Here is a 12,042-nt window from a genome sequence, read left to right as displayed (position 1 = left end):
ACGAAACTATTAGATTGTTGTAAAAACACTCGTGATACACTAATGTCCTTTAGGGAAGGAACTCTGCCATTCTTACCTAGTCTGGTTTACAAGTAACTCCAGTGGCATGGGTCTGGATCAGTTGACCAAGCCAATTAGTGTCAGGAATGGGCAGTAAACGCTGGTCTTGCTGATGACTCTCATATCTGCAGAAAAAATTTAACAAAAGGGTATAAAACATTTATAGAATTGTACAGCACAGAAACGGGCTCTTTCAGTCCACATTGCCAATCTTGACACCTATCAACGCTCGTCACGTTGGCTTGCATTAAGCCCGTATCCCTCTCTGCTTTTCCTGTCTAAGTACTTGTGCAAATGCCTTTTAAACATAGTAAATGTTGTAATTATATCTGCAACACTGTAACTGTATCTGCAATTGATAATCAACAGCTCAACGTAAGTAAGCGAAGGCAATCGTTGCTAATGAGTTGGGAATGAGTTCATTTTTCAAAGCACTTCTTAATAAAAGAAAAATGATATGGGATTAAAAAATAAAAATGCATGGTGGATTTAAGCTCACTCATTTTACATCCCAGACATTCAAAGCAATAAAATGCAGAGACATTGTTAGGGAAAGGCTGGGAATCTTTCTCCTGGGTGACCATACAACCAAGAATTGTTGCAGTGCAGAGAGAAGTCATTCAGCCCATTATGTGTATGCTTGTTCCTAGAAGAACACGCTGGCATTTTTATTCCCCTGCACTTTCCCCATAGCCCAAAAGATTATTCTTGCTTAAATAGTCATAAATAGATAGAGCACGGAAACAGGCCCTTCCCCACATTCCCATCAACTCCCCCCAGATTCTACCACTCACCAACACCCTTGGGGCAATTTACAGCAGCCAATTAACCGACTATTTCTCGGGCATGAGAGGAAACTGGAGTTCCCGGGGGAAACCCACGCAGTCACAGGGAGAGCATGCAAACTCTACACAGACAGCACCCAAGCTCAGGATTGAACCCGGCTCACTGGCGCTGTGATGCAGCGTCTCCACTAGCTGTGCCACTGTGCCGCCCTGTCCAATGACTATCCAATTCCCTGATTCAATCCATTTCCACCATTCCTACAGAAGGTGAATTCCAGAACATGACCGCAGTCTGGATAAAATGTTTCGCCTTCACCCCTCCTGCACCTCTTGCCCAAAATTTTGTCTGAGCCCCTTCTACTCCTCCATGCACTTAAAACACCCGCTAATGGGAACATCTTCCCTCTGTCTTGTCTAAACCCGTCAGATTACCTAGACACTAAAACTGATGAGACTTTTCGCCTCGAACAACCTAAGCTACAAAGAATGGCTGAATTAAATTTGATAACATTATTAACATTCCCTTGTTGTGGGAGGGAAACCAGAGCTCCATTGCATTAGAGCCACCCAATTAAAGAAAAGGACATACAGAGGAGGTATAATTGAGGATTACATAATTGTACAGTTAGGGTACAGAGGAAGCAGCCATTTCCTTTACCAAAGGATAAGTAACTACAGAGCATAGACTTAAATTATTTGTACGTACTAGAGAGTAGTTGAAGAACAATTATTTCACTCAGTTGTTAGTAGGCGCCTGGAAATCGTCTGAAAAGATAGTGGAAGGAGAAAGCTACAATGAAAGGTATTTGGATAAGCCGTGGAGAGCTTGACCTACCTGGCTAGAAAGGGGATTAATCTAAAATCATGTTTTGTCCAGCAGGGCTAAAGTGCACAGAATTGTCTCTTTCTGTACTGTACATTTCCCTGATTCCCAATAATATGCATCTAGGTCGGTAACAACTTGCTGAAGAGTTAAAGCAATTAACAAGAGATGCTAGAATTTGTTGTGCAGGGTCTGAGAGATTTGTTGTGGTGCTTTCACTGAGGGCTGTCATCAGAAGGATTCCTTCCTTCCTTTGAATTCTTCCACAATGTATAAGCTGAACAATGTTCCCAGTGTGAGAACGTCAAACCATGTGCCTCCACTTCAAACTAATTGCCTTTAAATAAGGATATACTGGCACTGGAAGCAGTTCCAAAAGGATTCATGAGTTTCCCAATTTCTGGGGTGAGTGGATTGTCCTATGATGTACAGCTAAAGGAGGGATGGGATCCAGGGAAATGTGGCTGTGTGGATTCAGAGTTGGCTCGCTCATAGAAGACAGTGGGTGTGATAGATGGAGCGTATTCTGCTTGGAGGTTGGTGACCAGTGGTGTTCCACAGGGATCTGTTCTGGGACCGCTGCTCTTTGTGATTTTTATAAATGAGGTAGTGGAAGGGTGGGTTAGTAAGTTTGCTGATGATACAAGTTTGGTGGTGTTGTGGATAGTGTCGAAGGTTGCTGTAGATTACAACAGGATGTTGATAGAATGCAGAGCTGGGCTGAGAAGTGACAGATGGAGTTCAACCTTGAAAAGTGTGAAGCGATACACTTCGAGAGATCGAATTTGAAGGCAGAATACAAGATTAATGGTAGGACTCTTAGCAGAGTAGAGGAACAGAGGGATCTTGGGGTCCACGTTCATAGATCTCTCAAGGTTGCTGCACAGATCGATAGGGTTGTTAAGAAGGCATATGGTGTATTGGCCTTCATTAGTCAGGGTATTGAGTTCAAAAGCCATGAGGTAATGTTGCAGCTCTATAGAACTCTGGTTAGACCACACTTGGAGTATTGTGTTCAGTTCTGGTCGCCTCATTATAGGAAGGATGTGGAAGCTTTAGAGAGGGTGCAGAGGAGATTTACCAGGATGCTGCCTGGATTGGAGAGCATGTCTTATGAGGATAGTTTGAGTGAGCTAGGGCTTTTCTCTTTGGAGAGAAGAAGGATGAGAGGTGACTTGATAGAGGTGTACAAGATGATAAGAGGCATAGATCGAGTGGACAGTCAGAGACTTTTTCCCAGAGCGACAATGGCTAACATGAGGAGGCATAATTTTAAGGTGATTGGAGGAAGGTGGGGGGGGGGAATGTCAGAAGTAAGCTTTTTACACAGAGAGTGGTGGGTGCATGGAACGCACTGCTGGCAGAGGTTGTGGGGGCAGATACATTAGAGACATTTAAGAGACTCTTAGATAGAAATATGAATGATAGAGAAATGGAGGGTTATGTGGGAGGGAAGGATGAGATAGATCTTAGAGCAGGATAAAATGTTGGCACATCATTGTGGGCCAAAGGGCTTGTACTGTGCTGTAGTGTTCTATGTTCTACGTTCTGAAGAAACTAGATCTGCATTCTTTGGAATTTCGAAGAATGAGGAATGACCTTACTGAAACTATACCATCCTGAGGGGACAGGACAGGGTAGATGTTGAGATGTTTCCACTTGTGGGGGAATCTCAAATGAGGGGGAGTAATTACAAGATAAGGGGGCAGTCATTTAAAACTGAGGTGCACAGGAACCACACAGAAGGTGGTGAATCCATGGAATTTTCTACCCCAGAGGGTTGTGGAGGAAAAATCACTAAGTGTATTTAAAGAGGAGGGAGAAAAATTTTGGAAGATTGGGAAATTGAGGGCCGTGGAGAACTGGCACAGAGAGGAAATGAGGCCTGGGACAGATTAATCATGATGGTATGGAATGGTGGCTAGGCCTTCAGGGCCGAATGGCCTACTCGCAACTATTTTATGATATTCTTATGTTCACTCAGAAGAGGAACTGTAAGAGTTAAGTTCTGAATTTGCTAGAATCAGCCGGAATTCACAGACAATTGAAGGGAAGGAGAAGGATTGAAATCATTTTTGACACCCTGTCTTGGATGCCACATTCACAATCAGAGAGCCCACACAAAATATGGCCCATTAAACTTTTCCCTGGGTGAAATATTGGGGGACACTGCCCTGCTCCTGTGGCTGTGGGTTTGACATAGAAACAGGAAATGAATATTAAAAAAAACTGCAAATTAAAACAGAGGATGCTGAAAACTCTCAGCAGGTCAGGCAGCATTTGTTGAGCATCTGAGATGGAAATGTTTCCGACTGAAAGACCCTTCATCAGAACTGGAGTGTTCAAGACCCTTCATCACTAGGAGTATTGTGTGGAGTTCTGGTCGTCATGCTATAGGAAGGATGTGATTAAGCTAGAGAGGGTAAAGAAGAGATTCACAAGGACGTTGCCAGCACTGGAGAACTTGAGTTATAAGGAGAGATTTGACGGGGTGGGCCTGTTTTCTTTGGAGTTCAGGAGGCTGAGTGATGTCCTTATGGAGGTTTATAAAATTATAAGGGACACAGATAGGGTAGATGGTTACGGTTTTCCTCTCAGGAGAGTTTAAAACTAGAGGACATAGGTTTAAGATGAGAAGAGAAAGATTTAAAGGGGACCTGAGGGACAAGTTTGTCATGTAGAGGATAGGGGGTATATGCAACAAGTTGCCCGTGGAGGTGGTTGAGGCAAGTACAATAACAACATTTAAAAAACACTTGGACAGATACATGGATAGTAAAGGTTTAGAGGGATATGGTCCAAATACAAGCAAATGGGACTGGCTCAGATAGGCATCTTCTTTGGCATGGACAAGTTGGGTCAAAGGGCCTGTTCCCATAGTGTATAAGTCTATGAATCTATAACCTGAGAAAGGGTCTCAGGCCTGAAACGTTAACTGTTCCTCTCTCCACAGATGCTGACAGATCTGCTGAGTGTTTCCAACATTTTCTGTTTTTATGACATAGAAAGATGGTGGACACAAAGGGGTGCCAACCTCAACCTCATTTTCCCAGAGTAAACCAGTGACCATGGCAGGCAGTTGATGTGGCTGATACACTGGCAAGCTCAAGGGATATGAACAGACTCAGCCACTTGTATATAGAATGAATGGAAATATCCCTGAGGGTTAATAATATGTTGAGGTTCCAGGGAAGGTCACAGAACAAAGAAACGTGGCCGTACTCAAGGTGGTCAAATGGAGTGGCCAATAAAATCTCTATTCTAGTCTCTCCCAACAAATTCATTCTCAAATGCAATGAATGTCTTCAACCCGTGTGAATCCCCTGTTACTAACCTCAAATAACCTTCACCTATTGGACCGATGTTACAGCACAGAACCAGGACATTTGGCCCAACTAGTTTATGTTGGCATTTCTTCCCCACTCATGAACAATAATCCTAGTTTCATGTGGGTACAACTCTTTTCTATGAACTCTTTCAACCATTGGTCAATTTATTCAAGATCTCAGGTCCAATTACTAAACCCGGGAATGTGATTTAGGTCCCGCTAACAGTTGGTTCCTGGTTTGTTTATAACTTCTCTTTTCTGAGGTGAAAATGCCTGTCACTTTCACATTGAATTGCACTCCAAGTAAAGTTGCCTCCTGTTCTCAGCCACCATTGACATACTGGTGGCCAGTCTGCATGCTACTCCAAGCAATAGATCCTCCAGTTTTACACGGACATTCTCATCAACCAGCCCATATACCAAACAAACCTACGATGCTTTATCTCAAATGGTGAGGAGACTGCACTGTTCTGTAACCGCTTGCAGCTGACTATATGTTCACTCTTTCCTCTGGTTCCTGGTTGCAACTTTGCTCTCAGAAATGGTGCCAGGTTAAAAATGTGCCTTTGTGTTCACCATGTATGACCTCTTGTCTGTAGTTTGCCGTGGTAGTGGATTCACCAACATCACAAATCTACCTGGCTCCGTGACCAGCAAGGATTTTGCCTTCCTCTTCCATGTTTCTCTGTTCCATGTCCTTCCCTGGAAACCCAACAATATTGTTATGCTAATTTGCCTATGTTAACTTACGTTTGTCATGTTTGTGATGTACTGTGTTGTTGCAAAAAGCTAACTTTCATGACATTTATATCCTGGGTATATATGCCTTTGACAATAAACTTAAAGACCTCAGGAACATTTCCACTTGTTCTATACAGTATATCAGGCAAGTGGCTGACACCTCTTGTATCCCTCGAGCTCGCCAATGTATCAGCTACATCTAATACCTACCATTTTCACTGGTTTACCTAGAGCACGCCATTCTCTATTTACTTTGTTTTGGTATTGGTATTGGTTTATTAATGTCACTTGTACCGAGGTCCAGTGAAAAACGTGTCTTGCAAACCGATCGTACAGGTCAATTCATTACACAGTGCAGTTACATTCAGTTAGTACAGAGTGCATTGAGGTAGTACAGGTAAAAACAATAAGAGTACAGAGTAAAGTGTCACAGCTACAGAGAAAGTGCAGTGCAGGTAGACAATAAGGTGCAAGGTCACAAGGTAGATTGTGAGGTCAGAGTCCATCTCATCGTAAAATGGATGGATACGATGTCGTGTCACATTCACTGCAGCAGAAACATCCCACCCCCATCTCCAGTGTAGTGTCTGTGGGCTCTGTACTGTACTTACTAAGGCAAATAACAGGGGCAGAGTAACGATGGAACATCCTTTACTGAAGGCAAAACCCTCAACGAAACTTCAGAACTGGTACAACAATGTACCAAACAATGTGCTGCAATCCATTCTTAAAGACAACCTTACATTTATACAGACTACACATCCCTCTACAATTTTAAACATATCTCTCCATCCATCCCAAAAGCCCTTCTGCACCAATACCCACCCTGACCTGTTCTGTTCTTCGCGGACTGTATCTTTAATAAACCGGCAAGCATCTGGTAATGCCTGGTCATGTTACTTTTTAATATTTTATAATTTTGCTTATTTGTGTCTTATTTTCCTCAAAATGTCACTTTCGCCCTTGGCTCCACTCTTGCGCTCTCCCTTCTCAAGGCAATCACTGGAAATGAAGTGACCACAGCCTGCAATACTCATCAAACCAAATCCTTCTTGGAACCCAGTAATGGTGTTTGAAGCGGAGCAGATCCTTGTCCAGAACCTCTTCCTGATCACACAGTGCTAGAAGTTCATGGCAATTAGAGATAAGATAAGATAAGATAAGATAAGATATCTTTATTAGTCACACATACATCGAAACACACTGTGAAATGCATCTTTTGCGTAGTGTTCTGGGGACAGCCCGCAAGTGTCGCCACGCTTCCAGCGCCAACATAGCATGCCCACAACTCCTAACCCATACATCTTTGGAATGTGGGAGGAAACCGGAGCACCTGGAGGAAACCCACATAGACACGGGGAGAACGTACAAGCTCCTTACAGACAGCGGCTGGAATTGAACCCGGGTTGCTGGTGATGTAAAGCGTTATGTTAACCGCTACACTACCATGCCTGCCATCATAGGTTAATGGTCACCCATGAAAATTAAAAGTCAGGAAAAAAAAATCTGCAGAATCTATAAATCTAAAACAAAACCAGAAAATGTGGGAAATGCTCAGCCTGAAGCATTAACTATGTTTCCCTCTCCACAGATGCTGTCTGATCTGCTGAGCATTCCCTGCATTTTTGTTTTTGTTTTATAATACTACTCTTCTCACTGCCTTGGTAAAGCCTCTTTGTATCTTCTATCCTGCTGTTATGAGACTCTTGAACGATTCCCTAGTATGACAAAATGGACTCTTTACCTTACAATCTACCTCATTATGACCTTGCACCTTATTGTCTGCCTGCACTGCACTTTGTCTGTAACTGTAACACTTTATTCTGCATTCTGTTATTGTTTTCCCTTGTACTCAATGCACTAATGTGATTAAATAATCTGTATAGATGGTATGCAAAACAATGTTTTTCACTGTACCTCGGTACGTGACAATAATAAACCAATTTACCAATTTAATAGACACCCGTTGTTGTGTACACTGGACTCACATGCTAGGTCAGACTGAGTAGAGAAATTTCACTGGATTACCTGGGATTACATGGGATATTTATTACAGAAACAGTCCATGCAGCTCAATCAGTTTCTGCTGGCATTTGTGGTCCAGTTGAATCTTTTCCTTAAACCAAGGAACTGAGGTGGAATCATTCATAGAGACACTGATGGTTGACAGACTCAGAGCACGGAAGTATCAAGCCACATTTCTTGGTGACTTGTATCAACTACCTCTCGTTATGCTTCTCACCACAAATGGAAACATTCTCTTGAATCCACCCATCATCATTTTAAAGATCCCTGTTCAGACAAAGAAGGAAAACCCCAGAGAGTCATGAGTGAAAAATCTGTCGTCACAACAATCCTGGCAGTTTCATGCTCACCATTACTGAGACTGGCTGTTTATTCCACAATTAATTCAATTAACACAATTTAAGTTCATCATCAGCCATAGTTCCCAGAGGTAGGGTGGACAGAGTCTTTTTCCCAGAGTGGAAATGTCAAATGGCAGAGCTCATAGCTTTAAGGTATTTAACAGAACGTTTCCACTTGTGGGGAGAGGCGTAACAAGGGGTGGTTGATACAAGGTAGTCACCAAGTGACATGGCCTCCTACTCTTCTGCTCAGTCCATTAACTATCGGCATCTCTGTGAAGGTGAGAGAAGTAAAGTTTAAAGGAGATTTGTGAGGGAAGTTTTTTATACAGAGAGTGGTGGGTGCCTGGAAGGGGCAGCCAGGGGAGGTGGTGGAAGCAGATACAATAGTGGTGTTTAAGAGGTATTTAGACAGGCACATGAACATACAGGGAAAGAGGGGATATGGATCATGTGCAGGCAGATGGGGTTAGTTTAATTTGGCACCGTGGTTGGCACAGACATTGTGGGCCAAGGGGCCTGTTCCTCTTCTGTACTGTTCTATGTTCCAGATCAATTGCCTAGGGCTCTGATACTAGTCCAGTAACACAGCCACCATACCCCCAGGATTATTGCGAATAACTCCTGTGCTTTCCTTCAAAGTAACGTGGGGGATTTTTCACTTCCACTCGAGAGGGAAGAACCTCATGCTTAAAAAATATGATGAAGGGAGTGACAGAGGGTTTTCTAACAAAACTTTTCTCTGCCATAGTATTCAGGGATTTTGCATACACCATTCACTTTATTCTCCCAATGTAGTCGCTGCTGCCAAGGCCAGCATTTAATGTCCCTTCCTGACTACTCTTGAGACAGTTGTAGTGAGGCATCCTGTTGAACTGCTGCAGTCCATCAAATGAGAGTTCTGTTGGGTCTGTTGTTCGACCCAATGGTAATGAAGGAACAGCGATAAATTCCCAAGGTAGGATGGTGTGCAACTTGGAGTAGAGCCTGGAGATGTTTCTGGCACCCATTGCCCTGGTTTTTCAAGGCACTTATAAAGTTTTGGGTTTTGGGAAGTTCTACCTTAATGAGTTGCTGTAGTGTATCTTGCAATCTGTCGATTAACCAAAGACATCTGGTTTACTTATTTCTGTCATTTTTATCTGTTCCTGTACATCTACATATATTTTGTTTTTCGTTGTATCTAAAATGTGATATCTGTGCTGAAAAAATATAGATACACAGACCTAGTGGTTATGCTAGCCAGTATTCTGGACCACTGATACAGAGACGTGAGTTCAAATCCCACAACATGGGCTGGAAGTTAAAATCAAATAATTAAATAAATCGGACACTTAAAAAAATGCTCAGTAGCTGTAACCATTATCGTAAAACCTATACGGCTCGCTAGTACTCTTCTGGGAAGGAAATCTGCCATCAAGTGTAGCTTATGTGTGACTCCAGACCTAACAATATGATTAACCAAATTAAGGGATAATTATGGATGGACGATAAATGCTGGTATTGTCCTCAGTGTCTATATACGTGCCTGGAATGTGCTGCTAGGGGTTGTGGTTGAGGCAACCGCGCTAGGGGTGTTTAAGAGTCACGTGAATGTGCAGAAAGTGGAGGGATATGGACATTGTTTATGCAGAAGGGATTAGTTTTGTTAGGCGTCTAATTATTAGTTTAATTAGTTCATCACAATGTCGTGAGCTGAAGAGCCTGTTCCTGTGCTGTACTGTTCTATGTTCTATGTTCTATCCTGTGAAACAATAAATTAAATGATTTTGAGTAAAGGCTGTAAATAGTTCTCAAAGCAATCCTCTAAGTTCTGGCTAATCATGTCTCGATGGAGTAAATAAGTTAAGGTTCACAGAGCAGCACAACTCAGAACTCTTTGAAACAAAAGCTTATTAAAACCCAACCAAACACCACAAATAAAATAATATAAATACACACAATATGAATAATATGATATAAGATGTTATATGAAATTACTAAAAGTATGGCATAAAATACCACAAGCTCTGTATTTTAGTAGGATCTCTGTACCTTATACAGGTTTAACCTTAATTGTAACTTCTGGCATCTCTCTCTCTCTCTCTCTCTCTCTCTCTTACTCTATATACAGATGGTCAATTCTGTTTGCAGTTCCTTTTGCAAGTTACCCTTTAACCAAAATTTTACTTGTTCTTTAATTTTAGATCACTTTAGGCTGAACTCACCATGCTGACTACTCAGGATGTTCTATCTACAGCTCCTTGTAGGTGGCTCCCTCTCTCTGTGCCCTGTTTATACATATATAATCCAAAAATCACACCTGTGACAATCTAATCGACACAACCTTCTCTTTTGATCGTATAGACCAGCCATGGTCATGTTGAGTGGTGGAGCAGGCTTGAGAGGCTGAGTTGTCTAGCCCGCTCTTATTTTCTTGTGGTCTTGTGTACCACTTCCATTCTATTTGTCCAAAATAGGAATGCTTGATGTCCTTCCCCTCAAAGATCCTTTGATGGAGAAAATTTTGAGTTTGTCACCAGTCTACCAAGCTGTTATGAAGTATTTCTCCTGATATTTAAACTCGCAAGTGCCTTAACCTCATTGGAGCCACCTTGCTATTTATGCGATGACCTATTGCAATCTTGTGTTTTCATAAACACAAAACTTGGGGCTGAGCTCTTCCCAAACGGCAAGCTGTAGCAATATTTACTCAGCAGTACAGTATGAAGGTTATTGTTGGATCACCCCTCCAAAGCAGCTGCTTAGTGCTTATCTATTCTATGTGGTGAAGGAACAACAGACACTAATTTAAGCCAAATTTAAAAGTAACAAAGGATTGCTCTGTTTGAGAAATTAGGTTTCAATAAGGAGCTGGGGAGATACCATCACCATCACCGCTCAATATTTGAGATTTCGTTACTGAACTCTCCAACTTTAGGTAATTCACTGCTTCCAACAGAATCAGAATCAGAATCAGAATCAGGTTTATCGTCAAAAACCTTATGGTGGAGGGGGAGAAGCTGTTCCTAAAATGTTGAGTGTGGGTCTTCAGGCTCCTGTACCTTCTCCCTGATGGTAGTAACATGAAGAGGGCATAATCCAGATGGTGAGGGTCCTTAATGATGGATGCCGCCTTCTTGAGGCACCGCTTCTTGAAGATGTCCTCAGTGGTGGGGAGGGTTGTGCTCTCTCTGTATCAGACCTATAACACCTCAGGATAGGAATTTTAGCCAATATTTTGTTCAATTTTTTGTTCACTGTGAGTTATAGAATGATAGTTACACAGCATGGAAACAGGCCCTTCGGCCCAACTGGTCCATGCTGACCAAGGTGCCCATCCAAACTGCCACATCAAAGTCCAGGTGAAGGGTCTCAACCTGAAACATCGACTGTCCATTTCCCTCCACAGATGCTGCCTGACCTGCTGAGTTCCTCCAGCATCTTGTGTGTTGCTCCAGATTCCAGCATCTGCACTCTCTTGAGTCCCTCTCTCTGGATGAGAGTTTAGTCAATAGATACAGAGCTTGGGCTGGACCGCTTAGGGCAGAGTTCCTAAAACCATGCTCCTTGGGTATCAGCAGCCCTGATTGTGACAGAATTGTAGACTTACCTGTAAACATTATCATGTTACACCTCAATCAGACATCTTCCTCTTTCTTTTAAAGGTTGGACAGGAGAAGTTTCGTGTGGAGGCTGGACCTTCCTCTGTGGAAAAGCTTGCATCTTCTACTTCATTCTGGTGATCTCTTTCTTAATCACACTGATCCTGCTCATTACCTGTCTTGTAAACAGTAAGTTCTTCAAAACAAACTAAAGGCTTGTATTTATGGAGTACCTTTCACATTGCTATAACGCAGGAAACAGAGGGCCAACATGTGCAGAGTAAGATCCCACAAGGAGATGTGTGATGATGACCCAGTTCTAATGCTGTTGGTTAAGGGATAGATGTTGGGCAGG

General features: G+C 42.5%; 1 protein-coding gene across 4 annotated transcripts in view; it reads left to right on the top strand.

Moving 5' to 3' along the window:
* The window catches only part of LOC127584957 (uncharacterized), a 40,278-nt gene that overhangs the window by 3,098 nt on the left and 25,138 nt on the right, over positions 1-12,042 (top strand). For all 4 annotated transcript variants that reach the window (XM_052042009.1, XM_052042008.1, XM_052042010.1 and 1 more), the window contains exon 2: positions 11,751-11,876. In XM_052042009.1, the coding sequence (XP_051897969.1) occupies positions 11,751-11,876 (126 nt within the window). The remainder of the gene's footprint in view (positions 1-11,750; positions 11,877-12,042) is intronic.

The sequence above is a fragment of the Pristis pectinata genome, chromosome 31 (genome assembly GCF_009764475.1).
Source record: "Pristis pectinata isolate sPriPec2 chromosome 31, sPriPec2.1.pri, whole genome shotgun sequence".
NCBI classification, from domain to species: Eukaryota; Metazoa; Chordata; class Chondrichthyes; order Rhinopristiformes; family Pristidae; genus Pristis; species Pristis pectinata.
The sequence above is the reverse complement of the archived record's forward strand: the minus strand, read 5'-3'. Positions and strand labels throughout refer to the sequence as shown.